The 27525-nt window shown below is 46.7% G+C and overlaps 9 protein-coding genes across 9 annotated transcripts; 4 read left to right on the forward strand and 5 right to left on the reverse strand.

The window, feature by feature from the left end:
- Positions 1-3334: 3334 nt before the first annotated feature.
- VTN77DRAFT_129 (uncharacterized protein) lies at positions 3335-5538 on the reverse strand (the record flags this gene model as incomplete). The annotated part of the gene is made up of 3 exons (XM_069417004.1): positions 3335-3569; positions 3624-4785; positions 4872-5538. 3 exons carry the CDS (start codon positions 5536-5538, stop codon positions 3335-3337), a joined length of 2064 nt encoding a protein of 687 aa, XP_069282492.1.
- A 1207-nt stretch (positions 5539-6745) lies between these two features.
- VTN77DRAFT_130 (uncharacterized protein) lies at positions 6746-8469 on the reverse strand (the record flags this gene model as incomplete). Its single annotated transcript, XM_069417016.1, has 2 exons — positions 6746-6955; positions 7027-8469. The coding sequence occupies 2 exons, from the start codon at positions 8467-8469 to the stop codon at positions 6746-6748; spliced, it is 1653 nt and encodes a 550-aa protein (XP_069282493.1).
- A 3651-nt stretch (positions 8470-12120) lies between these two features.
- VTN77DRAFT_131 (uncharacterized protein) lies at positions 12121-12882 on the reverse strand (the record flags this gene model as incomplete). The annotated part of the gene is made up of 1 exon (XM_069417027.1): positions 12121-12882. The coding sequence occupies one exon, from the start codon at positions 12880-12882 to the stop codon at positions 12121-12123; it is 762 nt and encodes a 253-aa protein (XP_069282494.1).
- A 2428-nt stretch (positions 12883-15310) lies between these two features.
- VTN77DRAFT_132 (uncharacterized protein) lies at positions 15311-16696 on the reverse strand (the record flags this gene model as incomplete). Its single annotated transcript, XM_069417038.1, has 1 exon — positions 15311-16696. The coding sequence occupies one exon, from the start codon at positions 16694-16696 to the stop codon at positions 15311-15313; it is 1386 nt and encodes a 461-aa protein (XP_069282495.1).
- A 1164-nt stretch (positions 16697-17860) lies between these two features.
- Positions 17861-18424, reverse strand: VTN77DRAFT_133 (uncharacterized protein; the record flags this gene model as incomplete). The annotated part of the gene is made up of 1 exon (XM_069417049.1): positions 17861-18424. The coding sequence occupies one exon, from the start codon at positions 18422-18424 to the stop codon at positions 17861-17863; it is 564 nt and encodes a 187-aa protein (XP_069282496.1).
- A 1404-nt stretch (positions 18425-19828) lies between these two features.
- VTN77DRAFT_134 (uncharacterized protein) lies at positions 19829-20749 on the forward strand (the record flags this gene model as incomplete). Its single annotated transcript, XM_069417060.1, has 1 exon — positions 19829-20749. The coding sequence occupies one exon, from the start codon at positions 19829-19831 to the stop codon at positions 20747-20749; it is 921 nt and encodes a 306-aa protein (XP_069282497.1).
- Positions 20750-22857: 2108 nt separating this feature from the next.
- On the forward strand, positions 22858-24327 carry VTN77DRAFT_135 (uncharacterized protein; the record flags this gene model as incomplete). The annotated part of the gene is made up of 2 exons (XM_069417071.1): positions 22858-24113; positions 24189-24327. 2 exons carry the CDS (start codon positions 22858-22860, stop codon positions 24325-24327), a joined length of 1395 nt encoding a protein of 464 aa, XP_069282498.1.
- Positions 24328-25344: 1017 nt separating this feature from the next.
- Positions 25345-25802, forward strand: VTN77DRAFT_136 (uncharacterized protein; the record flags this gene model as incomplete). The annotated part of the gene is made up of 2 exons (XM_069417082.1): positions 25345-25469; positions 25529-25802. The coding sequence occupies 2 exons, from the start codon at positions 25345-25347 to the stop codon at positions 25800-25802; spliced, it is 399 nt and encodes a 132-aa protein (XP_069282499.1).
- Positions 25803-26870: 1068 nt separating this feature from the next.
- Positions 26871-27434, forward strand: VTN77DRAFT_137 (uncharacterized protein; the record flags this gene model as incomplete). Its single annotated transcript, XM_069417093.1, has 3 exons — positions 26871-27094; positions 27165-27341; positions 27392-27434. 3 exons carry the CDS (start codon positions 26871-26873, stop codon positions 27432-27434), a joined length of 444 nt encoding a protein of 147 aa, XP_069282500.1.
- Positions 27435-27525: the final 91 nt, after the last annotated feature.

The following is a 27525-nucleotide window of genomic DNA, read 5'->3' on the forward strand; positions in this document are numbered from 1 at the left end:
CATAAAAAAATAAAAAAACATAAAAAAAATATATAAAAAATCTCTCCTCCCGAACAGTCCATAAGAAACTAACGTTTATCAGGACAAACTGACGTTTATTTTTTTTAAAAAAAAAATAACATTCATAAACAGACTAACATTTTTTTTTAAAAAAAATAACTAACTACTAACTACTGACTCCTTTTACCCAAGGCTGGTTTCCAACTACAACTCTATGATCTACTATTCCTACAAGGTATATCATGAGATTTTATCTTAATAAGAAGAGGAGGCTTTTATTTCTATCTAATTTAACTACTAGACTATTCAAACTATCTAAATGTTGAGGTTAAGGTGGAGAAATATTACAAAGGCCATATCTTGGAAAATCCATTCTCCTAAAATCCAGCCGTTTCTCTAGAACCTAACGTCTTTCCTGGAATATACCGTTTTTCCTTAAAATCCAACGTTCTTTTTTTACACCCTAGAACTAGCGTTTTCCCATAAAATCAACAGTTCTCTTAATTAGCATTTCTTAAAAGTCTAACGTTTCATAGTGGCTAACCGTTAGATGACCATTAGTTTATTTATAACTGCTTGCCATGGTAAACCAGTTGGAAGACCATGATCAACTGCTTTTTCAAAACCTTGGTGGTCCCAAATAGTATATACTTCTGTTGTAGATAGAAACAAGGATCATACAAAACAAGGCCTTGATTGAGATGACATCAATTTCAATTTCTACCTTTCTTATTGTCAGTACATAATTTGTATATGATCCGGAGAGGGTCCTGACACTTTGCGTTCATTCCCTGAAAGAAAGCATGCTTCATTCAGGGCAGCGTAAATATTACATCCATTCCAGAGAGACCAGCTGACTGGGGACAGAACAGAAAGACAGATGGCATGGAGAAGCCAGGCCACATTGTCCTTCCTACACCATACAGAGATAGATCAACAAGGAACACTAGTCAGAGTAGCTAGTAGCTCGATACTAATTTGCTTGCTTAAGAGAAGAGAAGAGAAGAGAAGGTATGGGCACGCCTCTGCGCGCACTACCAGACAGATAGATACCTAACTTCCTGATTGATTTGATAGCAGAGCCAATAATCAACGACCCTTCAGTCATCGGGTTATAAGTGTCTTCCCAAAAGTTTTCTTACTCTGTACATGAGTCCATTGTCCCACGAAACCAAAACCCGCACATTTCTTTTTTTTAAAAAAAAATTTTTAAAGTTATTTCTCAACAAAACCATATAGTGAGGGTATTAGAAAAAAAATATTACTTAGAAATTCACAAAACTCAACTTATATCTAAACCTTTTTTTTAATTAAGGAAAAATAAATTATCATAATGATGACAGTTTTTTTAACTATAAACTTGGAGCAAGTTTCATGAAATTCTCAACCGCTAAGATTAACCTAATAAATAACTGACTACTATGGATTTCAATCAGTATATTTTTTAGATAAAAAATAAGAATATTCTCATACATTAAGAAGAACAACCCATAACTTTTGTTTTTTTTTATTTTATTAAAATAATTTAATCTTAAGGCGTAAATTAATTTGTAGCTTAGCTTAATTAAAAAAATATGAATTTTTAAGGAAACTTTAGACCAGTTGAACTCTATCCTTTAAAAAAGTAATTATTATATATAGGCTTCTGGTAAACAAATTTTTTTCTATAGAGAAAAAAGTAAATTTGACTAACTGTCTATCTAAAAACAGTCTATCTTTAAAACCGCCCTTTTTATATAATATTTTTTTTTGAGGAAATTGAGTCTGAAGTATATAATATACTGATGTACTGTACAGGTGTTCTGGAGGGAAATAACAGGCCTGTGCGGGAACTCTTCAAACCTAGCTGTCAGTAGGGATATAGGTAATAATAATGTCTACCTAATAGCGTCCTTTTTTATCGAAGGAAATTATGTTGTCTTGTCAAAAAAAATTAAAAAAAAAAATTAAAAAAATTAAAAAAATTAAAAAAAATTAAAAAAAATTAAAAAAAATTAAAAAAAATTAAAAAAAAAATTAAAAAAAAAATAAAAAAAATAAGAGGAGGGTTGAAGAAAGAAACAACCCCTGCTATAAATAAATATGAACAGGAGCAGCCCCTCTGGAGAGAACTTGAGTGGCAAGAGTGGCAAAAAAAGAAAAAAAAAAGAAAAAAAACAATCGATGTGGCTGATATCAATCGATCAGCTTTCCATCTATCTATCTCCTTTTTTTTGGGTAATTAATTAATTACTTGCTTGGTTTCATGGGTGAGAGCACTTCTACAAGGGCCCCTGAATAGGTGGTGATAGAGAAAAGGAGAGAGTGATGAAGAAGTAGATGCCACAATCTCTCATATTCGCATATATACTGCCTGCCTACCTAGGTATAAAATAATAAAAATAAATAAAATAACACAAACATAACACAAAAACAAAAAAGAGTAATAAGTTAAATAAATAAATAAATGACCAATCAAGTACATGAACAAGAACAGAAACAAGAATTAAAAAAAAAGAACAAAAAGAAAGGATAAGGGTATTTTTTTTTGTCTTCGCAAATTGCTATGCTTGTTCACCATCCATCCACATTCACATATCCACATCCAACCGGTTCGTCTGCATCTGCATCTGCATCTCCATCTCCATCTCTGCCTTCATCTTCGTCTTCGTTTTCCGTTCCGTCTCTGGCCGGGATGGCATCATGGACCTGCTTCCCTGAGCGTATATACTATCTTTCGCTCGACTCACTGGCATTCATTCTGCCTGTCTGAACTGCAATGCGATGCAATGCAATTTTTTGTTCTTCCCGTTTCCCATTCGCACCTCATCAAAAGTTTTCATTTTCAGCAGCATTGTTTTCGAGAGAGGAATGCACAGCCCAAAAATGACAAACGAAACGAAAACGAAAAATCGAATCGAAGCGAAAACGAACGCCCAATCTATTTATTCCAAATAAAATGCGATGGAAGGGAAGAGGACAGAAGAGAAGAGAAGAGCGCCGAACGGCCGGAACAAGACAAACAGAACAAAAAAGTCTATCGTATCGAATCGATTCGATCCATGGGACAGACAGAAGCAGCAGAAAAAACAAACAATGTGTGTTGTGACAGGCAGAAGAATCCTCAAGAATCCTCGACATGATTCATGATTCTAGGTGGTAAGCGAAAACAACACAAGGTCGAAAGATAGATGGATAGATAGATACTGAATTCACCCCGGTGATATGATATCGGCCGATTGCACATGCTGGGAATAGAGAAAATGGACGGACAGATCCGAATTACCTCCCTCTCAACTGACCTCCCCCCTTCATCCACCTTTCCAGACGAGGCCCTCATGCAGTGTCGAAATGACTAAAAGGGAAACCCGCCGAACCCGCCACGCGTCTGCGCGCCCGCAAACGGATTGCCACCTGCATGGGCAGTAAAGCCGCCGCCGCCATTCATCATGTTGAAGAGGATGTTCGGATCGATGTTGATGTTGGCACCGCCCATGCCGCCCATGTTGGTCGTGAAGGTGGCCCCGCCACGGCTGAACATCTCCGAGGGATCAATGAGGTCGTCGCCATTGTCATACGCTGCACGCTTCCTATAAAACCAGTTAGTAAAAGCGTATAGTATACTCACTCGCGGGCAAACATACTGAGGATCAATCAAAGTCTCGTAGGCCTCGCCGATCTCCTTGAATTTCTCGTCGTTCCCCCCGCCATCACGGTTCTTGTCCGGGTGGTATTGAATGGCCAACTTCCGGTATGCCTTCTTGATCTCTTGCTCGGTGGCGTCCTTGGACACGCCGAGAATCTTGTAGTAATCCTTCCGCTTGCTCTTCTTCAGCTCGAACTCGGCATGCCGGATGTCCTCTTGGATGCCCTTCTCACCCGGGTTGGCCTCCGCCACACTCTTGTAATCCTTCACGGCTTCCTCCCAGTTGCCCGCAGCTCCGTATGCCTTGGCGCGGATCTTCTTGGCCTTGATGTACGACGGGTCCAGTCGCAGAGCCTCTGTGCAGTCCTGGATCGCTTGCTCGTAGTTCTTCATCGTCAAATGCGCCTGAGCGCGGTTCTGCAGGAGCTTCGAGTTGATGTCCTTATTGTTGGGGTCAATCTCCAGACCCTGCGTGTACAGCTCCACCGCCCGCTGGTAGTCCTTGGCCTTGAAGGCGGCGTTACCTTCTTCCTTGGTCCGGACCAGTTTCTGCACCAGGCGCAGCAGCTTGACCGCCTGTTTGTTATCCGGATCCATCCCGAGAGCCATCTTCAAGTACTTCAACGTCTGATCGTTGTCGCCCTGTCCGTAGTACGCCCGCGCGCGGAGGAGAAGAGCATCCGGGTCTTGGTTGTTCTCTCGTAGTAGCGAGATGGCAATGTCGTGGGCCTTGCCGTAAGCATTGTCATTTCCGATCTTCAAGTGTGCCTCACCCGCCATCAGGGTCCATTTCCGGGGCTGTTTCACGCCCGGACCCAGCAATTGCCGGGCCTGGTCGATGGCATACAACACCATGGATCCCCCTCGGTCCTCCTTCAGAGTCTCCTCTGCCTGGGTAATGTACCGGAGCATCGACTCCGCCGGAGCCCTGTCCTTTGCCGACGCAGGAGGATGCACTCGGGAGAGCACCTCCAACGCCTCCGCTGGACGTCCCAGACTCGTGTATATCCGCGCCAATCGGTACATGATTTTCGAGTTTCCGGGGTCCAGTTCGAGGGCACGCTGTGCATCCTCCAAGGCCTCTATGAAACGGTTGGAAGACAAATACGCGGCAGAACGGTTGGAAAGGAAGGCGGAGGAGTTGGGATTGATCTCAAGAGCTGTAAAACGAAGCAGTCAGCATGTCAGCAGTTGAAAGAAAAAAAAATTTTTTTCCCTCTTATCGTAAGAAAAAAAAAAGACTGACCTTTTGTGTACTCTTGAATCGCGCGATCATAATCTCCCGCCTTGTAAAATTTGTTCCCGGCCAGTTTAAAGGACTCTCCACCGTCCGACGGCTGCGATGGACTCGATCGGTGAGGAGGCGGCGTCGGGCTTCGTTCTTGCTGTCCATTTGGGACGCCGTTGGTCATGGGAGCATCTTGCTGAGGAGCAGCGGGAGTGCCTGCTGCTGGCGGCGACGCAGGCGTCTCGCGGTCGATGTCCATCGAGCTCCGCATCTGTTCCCTCGCAGCGGCCATGGCTGACAGGCGACGACGGAGCTCGTCCGGTGGGAGGTTGAGAGGGTGAGTGTCCTGGCTGTCCGAGTGGCGACGGGAGGAGAAAAAGCTGTGTCTGGAGGCGGTTGACGTGGAACGGGAGTGTGTGTCACGGCGATTGAGGGAAGATTTGGAGGGGGATTTGCGCTGTGAGGCGGAGGATTTGAGAGGGGAGCCGTGAGGCGAGGGAATGTCCGGTGGCGGAATATTCACGCAGCGGGTGGTGTGCGAGCGATGGAGGTCGTTGAAGCTGGGACGCTCCCAATGCTTTTCCTTTTCCCTCTCCTTGTCCTTGTCTTTGTCCTTGTCCTTTTTGTCTTTGCTCTTGTCCTTCTTGTCCTTGTCCGACTTGGAGAAGATGTGATTGAGAACCATTGATGATAATTGATGATAATGGCTGCGGGAGCGGATCGAACTACGACGAAAGCGGTAGAAAGGTTGGGGTTAGCTAAGCTGGTCGCTTATTTTCTTTTTTGTTTGTTTGGAGCACCGAGAGCGAGGCCGACTCGAAAACCGAAAACCACCCCAACCTGCGGTCGTCCAAGCTGACTCTGCTTGTTAATCAATGCACACGCACAAGAGACGCAATCGTCACAGTATTCTTCTCCTGGATATGCGAAAAAGAGAAGAAACTCCCCGACGTTATCTTGCTGGTGGAGTCGCAAGCAGTCAGCCCAGCAGAGGAGAAAGACAGAGGAAAGAGAGCCTGAAGGAACCAGATTTACCAGCCACCGGTGGGCTGGAGAAAACACACAGTGTTGCTCCTGGCAATTTAATTTAGACTGCAAGTGCCTGGCGAGTCGGAGTCGCGTGCTGGTGGTGATCGTGTGAACTGGCCTGTGCTAGCGTGCACGCAGTCCTCGAATGGAATCAAATCGATGCTGATAGCAACGCCTGCTCGCAAACCGCACTGAGGCATTTGGACGAATTATGCTGCCTTGATCCAGCACGAATACATGCTCACCGCATCAACTGTCGATGACCAAACCGCCCAATTAGCCCGTCGTCCGGTCAGAATTTTGCGACGCTTCCGCGGCCCCGAGCAAGCCAGCTGTCTACAACGGCTTTTCTGTCCCCACCCGTTGCGAGCAGTCTGATCCTCCTGCAGATGCCCAGACAATCATGATCCAGTAGTCTACCCAGCCTCTCGGAGTTCGGCTGTCAATAACAATGCGACTTTTCTACGCGTATCCACCTGTATATTCTCTCTTGGGAACGTATAGCAAATTGCCCCAGCCACATTATTCTGACTCCTAAGAAATCCTTTTCATGAACCCACCGATTTTTCAAATCAGGTCACCTTTAACCTTATCAGACGCCAGACCCATCGCTCTTTTCAACCCATCATCAGACTCAACTATTGCCATGCTATCTGTTCTAAAGCTGGGACACATCATGTCTGTCCAGTCGATTAAAGATCGTAACACATGAAACCGTGAAAAACAGAAAAACGGAAGAGATATACGCCTGTACATGGCCAATGGAGGGTGCATCCAATCCTTGACCGGGCTGTATCAAATCCTCATGGCTTCTGCAGATCTTCTTTGTGAAGGCTCCCTTGATAACGAGCACTCGCCCGAATCTAGATCATAGAAGAGATTGCCTGCAAGTTCGAAGTCGTCTTGCGGTCACCGAGCATCCCGGAGATCGCACAAGGAGGATTCAGCGATTCTGTCCCGCCCGAAGTGGTCGAAGTCGAAGTTGTCGACTTGTTACTCGACCGGGCAGTGGAAGGACGGCTGACCTCGCGACGTCGCTTGGAAGCGTCTTTGCTCTTCGACTGATTCTGACACTGCAATGCAAAGTTAGCGACTGACAGGGGTCGCACAGGTCTCGCACAGGGGTCTTTGCAACGGGACGAACCTTGTATGCGTGCCGGAACCACGTGGTGCCCTTCTTCTTGCTGCTAACCAGCGGGATCCATTCCCCGCAGCTGCCACACAAACCCTCCCAGATCTCTGCGTTGCCCTTCATCCGCCTCGTCTCTTTGGGAGGCTCAAACGCACGCCCAGTGGCGGCACTGACCCCGTGCGTGAAACTCTTATCGTACCAAAAGGCCGAGTTCTTGAGCACCAGCCACCGCCCGGGCTTGCAAATCCCACACCAGCCCTCCCGCTTGTTGCCGTGGCCACGCACCCATCTGGGAGTATACAAATCGTTTTCAAAACGCAACTCCTGCTCATGCGGTTTTAAATCTGCGTCTTCGGGATTCATGTCCTTTTCCGGCGGAGCACTCGGCTCCTCCCGTAGAGGGCCCAAGAGATCAGGAGGCTCGGAGAGATTCGCATACGGGTCAAAACAGTAACCTCCCGGGTCGACATTGCTCTGGAGCGTGCGAATGCTCCCTTGTGGGAAAGTACTGACAGAGGTCGGGATCTTGCCGCCGCTACCCGAATTCGACGGTAGCAAAAAGGATCGCTGATAAAATCGGCCGGGCGATGAGCCAAGAACCGGCGTATTAGTGAAGTTTGAAGGGAGCAGATTGGTGGACGGAATGACCGGTGCAGAAAAGCGGAACGTCTTCGGCGGCTGCTGCATGTTCTCCGAACTCTGATGCATCAATGGCGAGGGGCGTCTTGACGGCGAGGATGTGTAGGAACCAGTGGACCATCGCTTCCGTGCACTATCCAATAATGTATACGGTGCTGCGCGTTTGCTCAGCCGTGGAGACGGAGACGCCTTGAGCCGATTCCCCGCCTTGGGAAGCTCCGACTGAGGGCCTCTGGGCGAGGGAACTGGTGAAAGAGCAGTGGAAGAGAGGGTGAGAGAACTCCTCGGTGTATACTCAGAAGAGGGGCGAGATGCAGGTTCGTTGTATCCTGACAAGTCTGTCCCATCAGCTGAGGGATTAGCAGAGCCTGAGTACGAAAGGGACGATCCTGGGTGGCTTCCAGAGACGCTGCTAAAGTCGATCGAGAGCAGATCCGAGTCAGACTCAGCAGGGTATTTCCTCGAAGTAGGAATTGCTTGCTGCTCTCCTGCATGCGAGAGATCGCCTTGGAAGATCCGCAATTCTGAATCGGGATTCGAAAAGCCGATCGTCTCGTCAGGCATCTTCACATTATTTCCAGCTGGATATCCGTCAGTGGAAGGGAAAAACATGAACTGACTGCCGCCTCCTTGATAACCGGAAAGTGAGTATTGTGGTAAAACGTCAGCACCGTAACTGGCCCACGACGATGGCTGTGGACGGTTTGCCAGGTTATTCGAGGGGAACATCTGCTCGTATACTCTGGGTGGGCGATAGAATGATGAGACGGGGGGATGAAGACCGGGGGGTCGTATTCTAATGCCCAGAGCTTCCATTGTGGCTGCTGTCGACAAGTTCTTCTCCGTCGTCGTCCTTGATGTTGATGTCCTGATCGAGTCCGGTTGAGGGTACCTCTGCCTTGAAACCGTGCCTTGAGATTCGAAAGACATATCGGTCGATGGTTGCCAGTCGTTCCTATGCAGACCATGTCAACGGCGTCAGAATCATCCCACCCCGCGATCTCGAAATTAGCAGTATATGTTTGCATACTTGTGCACATACTGACGGAATGCATTGTTGTAATCCATCCTCCCCGATCAGGGGATCAATCAAACCTGGCTACCCTCCCCCAGTTCCACTGGCCTTCAACCTTGATTTCGAACGTTGGCCTGAACAAGTATAGCCGTCTCACGCAGTTGTCCTCGAGATATCAACACCAGATCTTGGTGGAGGTTTCTTGCTAAATCTGCAGTCCTAAGACGTGAACAGGTATCGGAGCAGGGAGAGAGGAGAGATGCGACCAAGTCGACTAATTCGAAATCGTGCGTGGGGAGGAACAGGATCAGCGCTATGTCGCGACTACTCGTACTGTACAAATGTAAGATTAAGAAAGCGAGAATGGGAGCCAGCTCCGGAGGTAAAAGATAGAATATAGACCGTGAAATATATATATATATATTGTTGTATATATATACACAAATAGATTTCACTCGAAAGACCGACAGGGATGTGCTATCAAAAGAGAACAAAAGGGAAGGATATCGTAAGAAAAAGGAAATGGCGGCAGGAGTGGGTGTAGTTCCCCGCGCGAACTCGAGACCTGGACGGTGCGGCAGATCCAGATGCCTAGCCCTATTGACGCCATGATAGGACAACTTCGATGCTAGGGTTGTGAGCGAAATCCCAGCCTGGCTTGTGGTGACCTGGTGAGGCTTTCTAACAAGGCGGTTTTGCGGCTTGTCAGGGGCCTGGAGCTAGATTGGGGTCTGGGATGGTTTGATGTCGGAGCCTCTGGGCGACCAGTGTATCACCAATGTGAGGCAGTGAGGCTTCTGGAAACAACAAGAACCCCTCCACTGACGGGCAGGCTGTCATCTCGCAGATAAGATAATCAGAGAAAACAGGCAATCAAAGTGCGCCTCATCGCATCTGTGCTGTACAGTTGAACTCCAAAGCCCACGAGTTCCGCTCAAGTCAGAAACCTGCATGTCGAATGCGGCGATACCAACATCTGTTTTCATCATTTGCATCGATCCGTTCAGTCAATTCGAAATCAACTGCCGGTGGCGGTGAAAGAGAGCGCGACAGAAAGGGTCCTCTGAGGGCATGCAGTCAGCACAGACCAGACGAGATGGACGTTTCATCTGGAAACGCTCTTCAAACCGCCAAGCCGTTTCTAACATCAACATCCTTTGCCCCTCCCCCTCGACACTTGTCCTCAGCACTGCCAGAAAAGTGCCTCTGTTGCCAACGCTCATCCTCATTGAGCAACTGGTAAGATTGGCAGCACTTCAGCCTTCCCTTTGTGTTCGACATTTTCAGTGCCGTTTCCTTGGCAATCGATCGTTCGAGCCCCTCGCCCTGGGTCTTCGGGACGACTGATGAACCCTGATTCTAAACTGCCGTAGGATTATGGCTGGCGCAGTCCCCTACATCGAGCAGACAGCGCGAATAAGCAGTCTGGTTTGGATTCAAGAAAGAGGACTGACTTCTGGTCTGGGAAGGCCGGCGTCTCGCCGTGTTCCCTTTTCGAGGCATCTGGCCGCACCTAACCAGGCTGTCAACAGCGAGCCAGGCTGCACTACCGAAAGTGCCTAATTTCTTCTCGCCTGTTCTAGTAATAGTGAGGAATAGGCTGATGGCCACTGAATGGTGAATTAGGTAGGAAGGGAGCCCTGTCTGTAGATTCATGAAGTGATTGGATGGCTAAGAGGCCGTGAGGCACGATACTCCGCCTTGGCAACGCCTGTTGGAGAGAGATTCAGAGAGAATATAGATGATCATGTGATCAACATGATCAGATAATAACAATAATACACCATACAAGAGTTCCACTGGCATGACGATCAAACAACCCAGGCGACTGCTTATTCCAAATTACCTATGCCTAAGATTATTATCTATGAACGAGATCAGTAGACCGATAGTCAGGTCCTGTCTCCAGAAACGAAGCAATATCAATCAGTTAGATTCCGTCCTGTCCGATCCGGCGTCAGGTGGTTCGAGGCAACCAAAAACGGAAGGTGGATAGAAATTGCGACAGGAAATGTTTCATCCATAGGTACGGAGTACGGGAACACAACATCAGGGTTTTGAAGAACCGTTTATCAACCGTTTTTAACAAAGAAAAAAGAGAAGAGAAAAAAAAAAAGAAAAACAACAATTTTTTTTCCCTGAGGCTGGATTCAACCTACCTTCATGAGATCTACAGGCTACATAATGAGATTATTATTTTACAAAGAAGATGAGTCCATGATTTCTATCTAATTTAACTACTAGAATATCCAACGTATCTATAATTCGTCGTGGTAGTAGAGATACTATAAAATGCCATATTTTGGGGAAAAAAAATCCATTCTCCTAAAGTCTAACATCTCTCCCTGGAATCTAATACTTTCCCCTGATCTAACATTTTTTTTCCCCTAGAATCAATAATGCCTCTCTTGACTAACATTTCTCAAAAAAAAAAAACTACTATTCTATAGTGGCTAACCGTTGGACTAATAGCAATCAGATCATATGTAGTACTAGGACATAAGCACCCACCATGAGCCCATTTTCCCCCAAAACTTGCACATTTTGTGAGTTTAGTTCTCAGTAAAATTATATATATTGAAGGTATTAGGAGGATATATTTTGAATTAGAAAATATATATAAACTTTTTAATTAAATTATTAGAATTATAAAATTTCTAACCATAAACTTAGGCCAAATTTTTATAAAATTTTTTTAACTATGAAAAAAAAAAATGAATAATTAAACTATAGATTTGATCAATATTTTTTTAAATAAAATATTCTTATATATTGGATGAGAGAATAAGGTGGATAATTTTTATTTTAAAATAATTAATATTAAAATGGTTGAAAGACCATCATAATTAACTGTTGATCAACAGTTTTTTTTTTTCATGGTCCCGGTAGTCCTGTATGGATATGTACTGTACCTGATAGGAAGAGCGATTGATAGAGTAATAGAGTTGTCTTCTACTACTGCTGTTGAGGTCAAGATCTGTGTCAAGCCGACTGGGCTCTGCTGTTATTGTTATTAGAGTAGTAGTAGGTAGGTAGGTAGGTAGTAGTGTAGCTAATAGCATGACTTTCCAGTTAAAAAGAAAAAAAAAAGGATCTCCGGAATAGGAGAGCAACTGCTGCTGATGGACATGATGGGCACAGCACAGCTGCCTGCGTTCCGACCACCCAGGTATTTATACACATAGATGCTCTAAAAAAATACATTGTTGAAGAGAAAAGAATTCACACCTGGCCAAAAATGACAAATGTCATCATCTCGTATCGTATCTTCCTGGACCCCTTTCCCGCTGTCTGGGGCCCTGTAAATGAATCGAACTCCATGAGCACTTCTAGCGCTGTGATGCACTCCGAGTCGATGATCCAGGGACACGAAAAATAAAATAAAATAAAATAAAATAAAATAAGTAAAAAAAATAAAACCAAGGCGCATTGACAATTCCCAACGGTGGCTGTCATGAATACCATGATCTCCCCACCCGTTGCGCAACCGCAATCCACTGTGACTGGTGTGCTGGCTGGACAAAGCCATGGCTCTCATAAGAGGGCGGTAACTCGTTGGGATCCTCATATTCATTTGCGTATGGATCGTAATATTGAAGCACTAAAGGGTTTTGCAGAGGAGGTTGGTCCAAAGGATTGGTATAGTCATTCTGCGTATGGCCATTCTGCGCATCGCCATTTTGCGTATGTGAGTTGTTAGGCGACGTCGGCAAGCCCATCCTGAGCCATACTTTCTGATCCTCTAACCAGACTAGAGAGTCGTTGGCAAGGATCCTCAGTACCCGCCCGTCTTGATTCTGTCCGCTGGGAGAACCAGATGGTGAAAGGAGGCTCGAATGGCTTCGTGAAGGTCTGAGGGTCGGATGTTCGTATGATCGGATCACAGATAGCGCACTCTGTGAGCGGGGGTGCTCGATTCCTCTGTTGTTTTCTCCGCCCCTTGCTGTTCGAAGAATTCTCTCCTCAATTCCTGGGTCATGCCGTGATCTAGCGGCTGCCTTCCCCCGATCATGTACCGTGTCTAGGCTGGACTGGATGGCATTTGGGGTCGGAATTGGATGATGCGAACTGTCACGTGGGCTTTCGGCCCATGACACCACCTCCACGCGGGGAAGGTCGATAGTTCTGTGCAAAGGAGCAGAAAACCTGTCGTCACGAAGGGGAGGGCCTTCCAGAGATGACAGATCCATTTTCACCGCGCAAGTCCGGATCATGCTGCTATAGTTATGGCAAATCGACAAGAGTTCGGACTTCTAGTCCAATGTCACACTAAAGTAGAGCCAAAGTCGTGTTGCTTTGACAGTAGAGACATGCGGGGTAGAAATGCAAACTGCAACTGTAAACGCTAGGTTCGAGTTGTGATCTCTGTATATATGCCGCACGATGGTCGGAAAAGGTCCCAACATGCCTGAGGTCAAGCGATAATTAATAGCATGCACACTGAAGTTGCTGTTGTAGTCGCCAGGCGGTCAGAGGCAATGCCGTACAAGGGTATTGATCATGGCAGTGAGGGCCGCCCCCCGGTCTCCAACAGGTCCTGACGGCATTCTGGGGGCAAGTTAGATCAACAGTTGTTAAATAAATCATCACCACCACGCCGTGACGGTCAGTTGGGATCGTCTTTCGCCCCACAGGTTGCATCCGCTTGAAGGAGCTTAATTCCATGGCGCAATGACCAGCAGAATTAGAATGCTACACCGCCCGGAGGACAGAGTAAAGAGTAGTAATACCTAGTAAATCAAAACTGTTTAAAGGAGCAGGTACCTAGTCGTTAGCGTCAGCCCTGTCTGAGTTCGTGGGAGAAAAAACGTCAGTCTGGGCAGTGCAGTCAAGCCTCGCAAGTCAGACCAGAAGGCGGAGTGCATACATAATGCACTATATCAGCCTTGTCAGATCCGACCAACTCGCATTGTGTAAATCAACAATTCTAGAAGAGAACGCCTCTTTCGAGTATTAGTTCCAACTTCCAACACGCATGAAGATCGTAAATGCGAAGAGGCGGTAGGAAGGGCTACCCCGTAAGTGTACGGAGTATGGAGTAACTAACGGCGTAACCCGATCGTCAGCCTATTAACAGCCTAACAGCCTAAGACACGGGCTGGATGCTATAAAAAGAAACGCCTATCGCCTCCCCCACCGAGATCAGCAGGAAAACCATCATTTTAATTTTTAATCCTCCGTATTCTTCCAGTCGGGCTCGGGATTTATCTGGGTGATGATAACTACAAAAATAGACCCAAGCAGAACAGGAGCAGACCTTGGGAACCTCGCATCTGTTTCCTTTTTGGGAAATGATCCTGTGAGTACGGAGTACGGAGTACAGTAACTGGAGTATATACTCGCCCGGCGAGTCGCCCCTAGGTGGTCCGGAGTACAGAGTACTGTTTTCTGTTTTCCAGTTTGTTCCGAAAAGAAAAAGAAGAGAAAAAGAAGAGAAAAAGAAGAGAAAAAGAAGAGAAAAAGAAGAGAAAAAGAAGAGAAAAAGAAGAGAAAAAGAAGAGAAAAAGAAGAGAAAAAGAAGAGAAAAAGAAGAGAAAAAGCCAGAAAAAAAATCTTCTTTCTATACCATTCTAACCTACCTACCTATTCATATTGCATCCAGGCAGATTAATATAAAAAATAAAAGACTTAAGAGTTCTCTATATCCATTCTAAGCTACTAATGTCATATGTACATACATGTACCTAGTAGACAACTTCATTCCACTTAAAAAAAAAAGAGAGAGAGAGAGGGAAAGGAAAAAGGAAAAGAAAAGAATATTCTCTGTATCTTCTTGTAACCTACCATATCATATGCAGGCAGATTCTATTACTTCTGTCAGAAAAAAAAACCACCTACCTCTAAGTTGACCATGCTTACTTAGAAACTCAAAAGACGATCAGAGATTAGAGAATACATAATTGGACTCAGCATCAGAATCAGAACCATGGGAATGCAATAGAATAGAATAGAAGAAATCTACGTAGACAGGCTGGTTATTATATCCACCACCCCCCCGCCACCAAAAGAAAGAAAAATAAATACTCCTAACGGCATAGGGGAAGGAGGATGGGAGTCGATACGAGATGATATCGATATATCATTCTATTCCATCTATCAATCCATTCGCTTCGTTTGGTCTTTCTGAGACTTTCTTGGATAATGTTATTAACCATTTGCTTTGCTTTGCTTCATTCATGCGTGCAGATCGCTTTTTTACCATTAGGCCCCTTATGTAGAACTCCTAGGTAGATAAACGCTGATTTTCTTTTTTTTTTTAAAAAAAAATTAAATAAAAACAAAACAGGGGTTTTGCTTATATATCCCTTATATATCTACGATTGGTAGTTTCATACAGACTAAAACAAGCAAACCAAACCAAGGTTCAAGTAAGTCATGGATCGATCGATCAATCAATCAATCAATCAATCAATCGATTGTCTGATGTCAGGTCGACAACAGAAACAAATAGAATCAATAAAACAAAAAACGAAAAAGAAAAAAAAAAGAAAAAAAAAAGAACCGTCATTGTATGTTCAAGTTATTGATAATGAGTTGTGATGGCAAAATGCAATCATATCCATACCACGCCACCCTGCTAGCCATTATCCACATTTACAAATGTCTTGTTTTAGTACAGTGCATACAGTACAGTACTCCGTACTAAAGCCTATGTCTAACATAGAAATTGATCGCCCCCGGCCCATGCATTTCTACAGAGACATTCATATCTCCCCTGCTGCCCCACCACTCAGCACCCTTCTCATTCCGATGCGGGTGCTTGATGCCAACGGCATTCCCCTCGCCATCCTTGGTCACTTGCAGCCCTGGCCCGTCTAGACAGATTGATCCACCACGTGGGGTGGTGGCGTGGACGGTGCCCGCCCAGGAACTTGGGTATGCGATCTGGATACTCCCTGATCCGGTGCTGTGTGAGGAGGTGGCGTAGCCTGATAATTTGCCCTCAGGGCTGGCGACGAGTCTGCTGTGATGGATATTCCCTGACGACACGACAACCGGCTCGCTCAGTTCGATGTGCTGGCTGCCGGTCGATGTACGCGTCACGAGGAACGCGTTGGATTTATTATCACCGTCGAAAACAACCGGGATGAAAAGCGCTTGGATGGACCCGGATTGCGAGACGACGCTGGCCGAGGTGGAGAAGATGAACCGCCCCGTTATCAACCCCGACTCGGTCTTAATTTCTAGCTCGTAGGGCCGTGGGGGGAGAGGGATGAACTCGTCACTTCCGTGGTTGTGGCCCGCAGCATATGAGCTTCTCTGTGATGGTTTCTTGCTGCCCTCTGGTTCTTTCGAAGAATTACTGGTGAAGTCGGCCATCTTCACGTCGCGCTCCGGAATAGAAGCCGCACGGGGAGAAGAGAATGACACGGCGATGCTCCCGGATACCGTCTGGAGGACCACACGAGCTGGCTTATCGGGATGTTTGGGGTCAGCCGGCTGCGGCTCGATGGAAACGGCGATGGCGCCAGTCGTCGTAGTGAGCGATAAGAGATCGTACAGGGGCCAGTGACCCCAAATGGTTTCTGAGCCTTTGTCCACGATGATCTCTCGTGATGCATTTTCGGCAGATGAATTTTCAACAGCATATTCAGGGGGGCAATGTCCCTGAGGAGGAGAGCTCTGCCGTGCCTGACTGACAGGTAAACATCCAAGGAAAGCCATTGCTCTAGAGGAAAGAGAGCGTACAATCTTGCGAAGACAGAGCACGGTGATAAAGAAAGAGAGCACTCCCAGAAACATCGCAATCTTCAGCAAGGCCCAGACGAGTCTCGCTCTCGATCTTTTGCTCTCGCGGTGACGGCTCACGGCGTTTCGCCACTTGTTTTGCCGTTGACCTTTTTCCAGAGAAAGAGGCTTGGTGATCTCTTCATAGTGAGGTGGTGATTCTGATTCTGATTCTGATTCTTCAAGCAGCGGTTTCTGCTCGGTGATCGACTCCGTCCTCGTCGAGGGTGTATAGATGACATTGGACGAAGTCGCTGTGTCTGTTTCCGAGCTCTCCTGCCGGGACTCTTCTCTCGCCATGGCTATCGATATGGCCCAGTAATGAGTACGTTGTGCAGAGACGAGTCTGTCTGCTGTGGAGGCAATTAGCTATGTAAAGCCGGATCAATCACGCAGAACCTCGAAGAAAAAACATTTATATACCTAGCAGGTGCTGCAGCCTGTGACAGGCAGCAACATCCAGAACCAGAAAAGAGAAGGGAAGAGGAGAGGAAAGAATCAGCAAACCGGCTAGGCAGCTGATGGATTAAAGAAGGGGATGTATGGAACGCAACGTGATCATGCAACAGCATGCAGGGATTTCGATCATGTCAAGTGATGTCACGTCAAACAAATAGCAAGCAGAGAGAAAAATAAACCAACTGACTTCTGTTAATTAATTAGGCTGTTGGTTAAGTCTGATTCCTGTCAGATCAACTGAAAATACGTGGATAGAGTCCGCAGGATTAGGTAGATATGCAGGATGTCATCACGTTGGTAGACGGTGATTGGTCCAGGTAATAGTGGATGGATGCCCTGCTGATTAGGCAACGCTATTCTCTGTTCGTCACTTTATATACCTATCTAGGTAACTATAGACATAGGTATCCACTACTAGTATGGTACTGTATATAATACAATATATTTGTGATATTACGTTGGTGACTTTATTCAATATTCACGCGAGTGACCTATGATGGTCTGTGTACTAGATATGAACTGTAATTATTACCTATTATGACCTACTATCAACATATCCATAATCAAGAGAGGATATGGGGATCTCTTAATTTATTCTATTAATATATTGAACTTGGAAGAGGGAGCACGGTAATCTTTTTGTTCTCATCTGAGAGAGCTAAAACATGTCAATTGTAGATAAAAATGTAGGTATCATCCATCGGTTCATCCTTCCCGATATCATTAATAATTAATAATTACATATACAAATGGAGGTTCCTAGCGACGTGACAGACAAGATAGTTGCTGACTTCAGGCATCTGTCAGCGATACAGGCACAAGTCATCAAAATTAGACAGTGCTCAAATTCACTCTCACATGATGATTTTCAGAAGATCAAGGAAGGTGGATCTCCTACGAACCTGACGGGCTATTTATGCCCAGATCTAGACTGATTCCCTAGAGTTCTCATGACTTCTGATCTCCGGCATCCTGCAGGGAGGTGAGTCTTTTGTCTCTGAGTTCTCAGGCGCCGACAGCATCCTCCACCTTCCATCCACCGGGCAGCAACGTGGTGAAGACGTTGTTCGGGTCATACTTGGCCCGGATCTGCTTCAGCCGCTGGATATTCGCCGGTGGAAACCCGGCCCAGACGGCACCTGTTTGAGCTTTATTGGCATCGTTGAGGTAGTGGAACGCGGCGATGTCGATCCCGTTAGCTGCCAACCGCGAGGTGATCTCCGCGTTGGTCTGCTCGTAAAACTCGTCGACCTGGTCGTCCGTCAGCGTGCCCGTATAGCTGAAGCTCTCTTCCACCCAGACATAGGGCGCCTGGTCCGGATCGACGCTCTGCGGGTCTCCCCCGTTGACCTTGCTGGCGGTGAAAAAAGTCTTCGGGACCGGCATCACTGCCAACGCGGTGAGGTAGAACCCAAGACCGGCACTGAATTGCTTGGCCGCGTCAACGTAGGTGTCGTGGATGATCTGCAGGGCCGTCCGGTTGAGGTGGATGGGCAGCACCCAGAATCGTTGTCGGAATCCTGTGAGCGACGCCACCTCGGCATCCGTCTCCAGCGAATATTCGTACATGGAGCGGTAGCTGAAGGTGCTGCTCGTCTGAGGTAAGGAAAGAAAGGGTTCTATTCACTGGATGGTTCCATAGGCTGTATAGCGACGAGAAATTACTGTGGCAATTTCTTTCCTCTTTCAGTGGGGCCAGGTTATTATTCTGGGAGAGAAGAGCCCATACTTCCACGTTGAATGATACGCCCAGACGCAAAGCTCAAACTTCGATGGACTATGTATGTACATCCCAATTCCGTTGCTGGTGCCGCATTAGATGCGGACAGAATGACAGTCGCTGCTTCCAGATGTCTCCCGGCAAACCAGTCGACATCTGTTCTTGACTGAAATTAATGAAATGATAGCGAGCATCGCAACGACGAATCGACTTCCTTAGCCAGGGAGTCCAGCCGCAGTCGATGTCAGCTCCAGCCTGTTCTTCCGACAGTATATTGCGTTGCGCATATGAATCGCAGGAGATCACCGTGGCGGCCTGAAGACGCTGGTCGTTCGTTGCCACTCCGCTACTCCGCTATCATCAAGGTCTGGAAAGGATTGTAGCAGTAGCATACATTCTGCGCTGGCTGTACGTAGGAATCTTCGTGGCTGGCTGATAAAGAAATCCTTTTTTTCGGACGACGAGACAATAAACAAGGATAAATTAAAGACCCCACAAAATGATTGACTGACAGAGTTAATAGGTAGATACTGCCTGCCTGCCTGTCTGCATGAACAAAGATTCCAACCAAATACAGGAACCACCGGTCAACACCTCAATGGCTGTGTCTCATACAAACCTGGTTCTTTTTCGAAAACACGGAAGAGTTAAGCGACGCTGGGCTGCTCAAGCTTTCTCATGTTACACCACAATTGACCGACTCAAAAGTCAAAAGCTTTGCAGACACTACTACCTGGATATAGAGTCCGGCCCTATCACCAAGCAGGAGAAGACCAGGATATGGGGTTTTTCCCGCCGTCATTAGTCCAGTTCAGTATCATGATTATCTACCGCTGCTTATCCTCTCGATCTATGTCCTCACGGACAACCAGCGAGACTGCTCACCTGATGTTCCTTGCCAAATTGAAGGTTCGTCCCTATCCTTCCACTGCTCTGGCAAGGGTTGATGTCCCAATGAATAGGCCCTTCCCTCGTGTGACGTGAACTACTTGCTCGTGAACTAGCATAAACGCCCGCTTGATTGGCTCGCAGCCAAGATTATCGACGATGGCTAGCTGAACCAGACCGGAGGCAGATGGATCAATCATATCGGTCTCGGTCGAGGACGTTGTCAGAGTAAAAGAGTGAAGCAACAAGACCCATCCACATAAACATATATGTGGAGGAATGCAAGACATACTTACTTCTATTTGCCCACATCTTCAGACCTCTCATTGTTGGGAATATTATCATTTTTTGATGGGCCATAGGCTATGACTATTAAATCAGTCCTCCTTCTTTTCCTGTTCAGCGCGAGCGCTGTACTGGCCGGTCATCAGTCCCCTCTCGGAGGCTGGGATGATGCAAAATGCCTGCTGTCGTCGGCTGGCACGGCAGAAGCAAACTACCGAACCTGCTGCTCGAGACAAAAGGGAGGGAAGGCGTTCGTGGATGGCGTGCAATTCGAATATCTCTGCGACCACTTTCCCACTGGCACGCTCTCGGCGAAATACCACGCTGACAGCGCCCACGAGTGCGCCAGACGGTGTACAGTCGATCCCGCATGCGCGGCCAGTGGCTGGATAGCAAGCCAGCAAAGATGCTACCTGTCCATCGATGAGAACTACAACACCGTACGCATGGAGGGCTGGCTGCTCCTCGCAAAGACAGGCCAAAGGACCGACCCTCCTCCAGCTTGTGGTGCTGCTTGCCAGCAACAGCGAGTCAACACAGCAAGAGCCCAATACAGGCAAGAAGCAGCGGAAACGCGCCAGGTAGAGTGGGAGTGGGAGCAGCAAACAGCTCGGATTCTGGCGTTCGAGGCGCCTCGAAAGCAGGCCGAAGACGGCACTTGGGCCCTCCAGCAACGACTGCTCGCAACCTGCAGGGATGCACCGTGGGAGTGTCCGGATGTTGTTGGTACCACTCAGACCGTCCAGACGATCGACGGCGTTGTCTATACCACGCAATCGTACTGGACCTGGACGGACCATGATGAATCTCATCCTGGACCGTCATCCCTCTGGGAATGCTCTGCCAAGAGTGGTTGTCATGTTGTGAACGACATATATTATTCCTGGCCATACAATCGACCGGTTGAGCATGATTGTATCTGTCGGGCAAGAGGCCTGCAACAAACCGAGAGGTCTTGGGAGAGGAGAATCATCCAGAACCGGCCTAGATTTGGATTATAACGAAAGGTTACATGGTCATATGTTATTATCCATTATATTATAATTACTATTCCGAGCCGACTGCTTCGTTTCTGCGGCAGCAGCTACAAGCAAGCACAGAAGTATAGCACACATAGCATAGCATTACAGAATCATCCGAACCTCATTTTTTCACAATTCCCTGCATGCGTAACCCTAATCATTTATTGTCCATCATGTCCACAAATCAGGTAGACAACTCAAGAATCAGGAAGAGTTTTTTTTTTTGAGTTATGAGATTGAGATTCATTTGGTACTTGATAATTGGGAAGCTTGTCATATCTTAGGGTTAGGGTTAGGCAAGACTTGGCTGCTCCTAGTTAGGTAGGTAGGTAGGCAGTGGACTTCAAACCTATCTTTTTTTTTGGTCCTTCTTTCAATTGAATTAAATTGAGTTCATGCTCATTGCTCTGTGGTGTCGCAACATCCTCTCCTCTAAGATGTTGATTCTCAGGTGCGTCGTGGCGTGGCGAGGATGGGATTGAATTGCCGGCAGCCATGACAGAACTTTTTAATAGGAGGTAAGGACAGAACCCTGTATAACACTAAAGACTAAGGTATATATGTATTGCACATCGCTTGTCTGATGCCTTTTTTTATATATAATTTGTAGCCAGTCGATGATGAGGAATTGGAAATTGAACTTATTATTAAGTATGTGTGTGATTCTGAACCGAGGCTCAGCAAGTACTACTTTTTTAAAAAAAATCATCTCAAGTAGGAAAGCATGTGGTTATGCTGTATGGCTGAACTGTCCAACAGATAATCCTCCTGTGCCTCCTTATTGGCCATTATAGGCAAAAGACTGCCTGATAATGATGTATCTCACTTGGATCTGGCCAGAGAATTGTTCCAGAGATGGATCACAGAGTGGCTATCTCTCTGTGATCCTGGCTTGCATTGATGAGTCCAACAAATATATTGGCCCTTTTGTTGAGACAAGTAGAGGTTGAAATCGTTGAGTGTTGTCCTCTATCGGCGTTGCGAGTAGATGGATGCCGAACTCCGCATGGAACTCCGACGAGGGCTATCACGGTTTCCTTCCAATGATAAGGACTTGGACAAGGATATTGTCATATGTCCCTTCTTGAGGCTATGTAGTCCAACTCTAATCTAATTATTGAAACAAACGAGCGAAGAAGGCAACCTTTGGAGCAGTGACAGGTCGACACTAATCCAAATAGGGAAATCGAGTCACACAAGCGCATGAGCCAGTGTATTGCCAATAACATGGTCTGCATGATACTGATAACCTTTCTTTTGTCAATATACAGCCGACATCAGAGTTGACAGGTCTGACATGTCACGTCATCCAAATAAACCCTAATGTTCCGTTCCATGGAAAAATTCCTATTGGCTTGATTACGATGATTAGCAAATACAAATTAAACACCTTCTATATATATAAAAAAATGACATTGTGCGATTTCCAGAAATTTATGTGACCATCCATCATATTACTATTGTATATCACACACTGGCCGCTTTTTTCCTTAAGAGAAAGACAAAAACTATTACGTTTATTGTTGGCAAAAAATGATAGCTGAACCTCGATGGTGTTATCTATCTGCCTAATTATTATAGTCAACTAGGCCTCCAACCGTAAATCTGACTCAGCTATGCTGGTCGCCATTTTTGTTTTTTAGTTTTTGGGATGGTAAAAGATGACTTTTGGGGGCGTGTTTGATTTGTGTTCTCCTTTACTACTAGCATTAGGCGCTTAGAAAAATAAACTGAGGGCGAGAAATCGACAAGGGTCTGTGGGGATCGACAGACGGTTGGCAAGGGGGGTCTACCCTGAAGCAGAAAAGAGCCAACACAACAGCTGAAGAGTAGATAGATACATAGGTGTTGTGACGCCTCTTCTTGGCCAAGTGGAACGTTTCTGGCTATAATTAGGTGGGTTGCGCCTTGTCTGGCTGGCTTCATGCAGACTATGTGTCCGATTATAGATATAAGATGAAGCCTACGTCTCTCATCTATAGTTTCCATTAGAGGTCTCATGGGGCTCATTGGACTGTAGTTTATATTCATTCTGTCTCGTATCGCTCGACGTACTGGGAAGATCTATCTGTTCAATAGTTTGAACCATGGGCACACGCACGCCTCCGCTGTCTTCTACAGCGCATCTGTCTAGCCAAGCCCTGGACTATGTGTCACTTCGTCCTCCTTCTGCTCTAAGAGCAGAAAAGCAGTCACACAATTCCGTCTATCACAATCTGACAACTGTCCTCCACTTCGCAGACGAAGACCAACACTTCTGGTGGACAGAAACCGCCTCCATCATCGGGAAACTCATGGAGAGCGCCGGCTACGACGTCGACTCGCAGCGTTTCTATCTCCTTCTCTACCACGCGCGTATTGTCGCAGCGTTAGGACCAAAACCAAAACCCGGCTCCTCTGCTGCTCCCTGGGAAAGCTTCATGACAGATGACCACACGCCCATCGAGATAAGCTGGAATCTGGGCGCGAATCTGTCCGTCGTTCGATTCAGCATCGAGCCTGTCGGCCCTCTGGCAGGAACGTCGGTCGATCCGTTCAATCAGCGCAGGGCGATCGAGCTGTTGGAGCAGGCCAACAAGTTGTCATCAGACGTCGACCTGCAATGGTTCAATCACTTCCGAAAGCGGTTCTTAGTCGAGGATCACAAAACTGAAACTGTTCTGGGAAAACTGCCTGCTAACGAGCACTCGTCGCAACTCTTCGTCGCGTTTGACCTCGACAACGGCAAAGCAACCACAAAAGCATATATTTTCCCCATTCTTAAGGCTGTCGAAAGGGGGATATCGCCTCTTGATCTGGTATCGCAGGCTATCCGCCAGCTCGACACGCCCACTATCTCCGTGTCGCCTGCGTGGGCCGTCGTGGAGGATTTCATCCGTTCGTGCCCCGTTGAGTCGCGACCCAAGACTGAGTTTGTGGCCGTAGACTGCGTTGAGCCAAAGGAGTCGCGAATCAAGGTCTACATCCGGACACAGCATATGGCATTAGAGAAGGTGAAAGATGTCTTTACGCTTGGTGGGAGACTCAACGACCGGACGACTCAAACCGCCCTCCGCATGCTGGAAGAGCTCTGGCGTCTGGTCCTCAATCTGCCGGACAACGTTCGCGATTCAGACGAGTTGCGTCCCCGGGACGGAAACAGTGCTGGCCATCGAACCTCCGGCCTTTTATTCAATTTCGAGATGAGGCCTGGGACTCCGCTGCCGGAGCCGAAGGTATATATCCCTGTCCGTCACTACGCTCGCAGCGACCTCGATATTGCGCGTGGCTTGACATCATTTTTTCGTCGTCGAGGCTGGACCAGCTTGGCAAGGATGTATACGACCAATCTGAAGGAGATGTTGTAAGTCACACTCTTTCTTGCTTTGAACTTCGACAGTTATGTAAGTTGCTGGCTGACGACTGCTGACTGTCGCAGTCCACATCACCCCCTCGCGGAGACGACAGGAACACATACGTATATCGTCTTTGCATACAAAAAGAAGACGGGCGTCTACTTGACGGCGTACTATAACCCGCAAGTCTACCCAGACCGAAGCCTGATATCAGCTGGCTGAAGCTAGATTAGATTAATTATTGATAGAACTTAGACGAGCATGATGAAGCATAGGTATATTATCTTCATTGTTTGGCTTAGACCGTTCGACGAGTCCAAGAGTGATGCATTATATGAACTGTAGCAAGACCTGATTAGAATGATGTCCTGGTTATTTATTAAAATTACTGGATAAAAAGTACTGTACAAATCAAGAGTCGTTCCTCTCATGAATGATCTGCATCAAGAGTGGTGCAGCTCCCATGGGCAAGACAGCGAGTCAGTCATCCTGATCTCAACTACGCGAGCTCAGTAGCATCGCATCGGATATGAGGAGAAAGAAAGAAACTTCGATTGTGGGAGATGCCTACCTAGGAATGTACAACAGCCCTAACCCAGGCTTGGCCCTAAGCCCTAGGTCTGGTTTAGGTCTAGCGCTGACTCTACCTAATTCAATGGCAGCCTGACTGCTGTAGAATTTATTGTCGAGCTGAAATGGCTACCTAACCACTAGGTATGTACATACATACATACGTCAACAATGCCTAGGGAAAAAAAAAACTAGCAATAACTAGTGTTGGGGTGTGCTAGGTATCTAGACTCCTAGGTAGAAGAGTTGGGGTCCCATCCCATCCCACCTTGCATTGTACTATGGTACATAAATCATAGATAATAGGGCAGTTAGGACTAGTGATATGCGGCTGACACTGCGGAATTGGCGGGTTGTGGGAATAGCTGCAAAGCGTCATTTGCGGCGCAGCAGTTTTGGATGGGTTTTAGGCGGCTTTACAGCCTAATACGGGGAGCAAGAGGCGTGGATGGAGTCGGGAGTAGGTAGATCCATCCATCGCCAGCTTGCCAATGAGAGTGTTTAGTATAGGACAATGTTGGCTGGGACCGTAAGAATCATCAGTCAGAGGCAGGAGGGGCAGTGACAGCTGAGCAGTCGATCTAGCACGTTTCCTTGAATGCATGTGTCTCTATACATGGCGTGCTCGGTTGTGTCTATATCATCAGGCTGGATATTGATTGCCAGCTGATGGACCTTGGGTACGACCTCTTCCTGGACCGGGGCAAGCTAAAAGCCAACTTCATCGTCGGCGGCGTGTTCAAGGACAACGGCCCCTGGGACGAGATCAACGGGATAGTCGATATCCTCAATGTGTCGGTCTTCTTCCATCTCTTTCCCTGGGACGAGCAGACCGTCAGCTCGCTGCGGCTAGTGCAGTTTCTGCAGCCGCAGAAGGGGTCATGATTGTCAGCCACCAGATGGGTAGCCTCACGCTGGGAGAGTTTCCCAGCTTGCGGAAGGGGACGACGGGGTTCCGGCACAATGTCGAGATGCTGCAGATGCTCTGGAACGAGGTTGGCGCGAGGTCAGGGAGTAAATGGCTGGTGGAGGGCTTGTTGGATACCGTTGGGATTATGGGCACGGGGGAGAAGAAAGACGAGAAGGAGAGACCGGCGTGGTTGTTGTTTACTATTACGCGGCAGTGAGAGAGAGTATACTATATACTATACATCTATAAATCTAGGTAGATTACCGACTAGAAAAGATGTTGAGCTCATATCATACTTTCTAGCTGTTATAATGCAGCTGATGTCTATGAGATATCACTGCAGTGACGCTTCACATGAATTAAATTGCTCCCTATTAAGTACAAGGCATAGGGATATTTATTACGTGGTACAATCCCTACAGGTCTCGCTTCGCTCAACTGAGAAAATACTTGGTCTATGCAGGGACTTTTGCCCCTGGGCTGTACTTCTAGTAGGTATTATTTTTATTATCTACTTTCCAGGTGGGCTCCCTAATATAATATATATTCCTTGCTATATTCTTGCATATCCCTTGCTAACAGCTAATACATACTTAATGGAGGTAATCCCTTTACCAAACTCAATAATTTTTCGAGTTTTCAAAAACCTCTTTTTAAATATTAGTATGTTGGCTATAAAGCTAAGGGGCATAAGTTCCCCCTGTTCCTCTCCCTCCTTCCCTCTCTCCTTTTTTGTACCCTCTATTCCCCTATGTATGTACACCCTAAGAATATTGTGCTTCTTCTTCTCTTTACAGCATTATGGTACAGTAATGCACATAGAGTGATACTTACCTAACCTACATATGCCATATACTATACATACATACATACATACCGATATCTACCTATCTAGGCATCCTACCTAACGCAAGGTTAGGTAGGAACTGTTTACCCCGAGCCTGACCAATTACAGCAAACAGCTCAATCTTAGTCCACGTCAATACTCCGTACATAGGTTTACCAGTCAGTATTCAGCCTGAGGTGTTGGTGGCTAATCCATACTTGTAAGCATAGTTGATTGTTCTATCTAGCAGATATATAGCCATATATTCATGTGACCTATCTGGGTAGAATGTTGGTCCTCCAATATGAGGCTGCATAGTCCTATTAGCAAGATATATATAAATTCGAACCTGGTTCATTCTGCTGGCACTCTGAGGCGTCTACCGCCCGATACTTGCAAACGATTACGCACATCCTTCTCCATTCTTCTCCATTCCGCTGTTTCCAGGCAAATTAAACGATGTCCGATCCATTCTTTGCCGACAGGGACTGGCTCGGTCGCGTCGTCTCCTTCTCTCCAGCGCCCAGCGATTCCTGGAGGCTAGAGGACAAACTTAGCGAGAAGGTCGATCAAAAGGACGAGTATCAGTGGCACGTCAGGTCCAAGGTCTCAGTAGCATGGGCCACGTTTGCATGTTCAAACGAGGTCGACGGCAGAGCAGCAATCATGAAAGTCAGAATGCAGTAAGTTCAGAAGCATCCAATCCATTTCTGTTGTATATAATCAGAGATGAGTACGATCCACCCACTGCAGGATACCATACAAAGGCACAGGGCATAGTGCGCCTAATGTCAGGGCAGAGCAGGCGAGCAGAGAGCTCGGTTTCCTTGCTAAGACTGAACTCAACGCCCTCCGACAATTGACCCAGGCAGGATGCTCCTCAGCACCAAGGCTTCTCAGCTATAAGCAGGAACAACAGACCCATAATATGTTAGTTCCGCAGGGCTACATTCTCTATATTTTGATGACCCTGTTGCCAGGAGTTCCACTGGGGGAGTGTTTTTGGCTTATGGATGCATCTGAGCGTGATGATATTCGAGACGCATTCAAGACTGCCCATGAGTACGTTACTCCAGTTATAGTCCATTTATCTAAACGCCAAATGCGATAAAGA

This window comes from Rasamsonia byssochlamydoides (assembly GCF_041956645.1).
Source record: "Rasamsonia byssochlamydoides strain NRRL 3658 unplaced genomic scaffold VTN77scaffold_1, whole genome shotgun sequence".
Taxonomy (NCBI): domain Eukaryota; kingdom Fungi; phylum Ascomycota; class Eurotiomycetes; order Eurotiales; family Trichocomaceae; genus Rasamsonia; species Rasamsonia byssochlamydoides.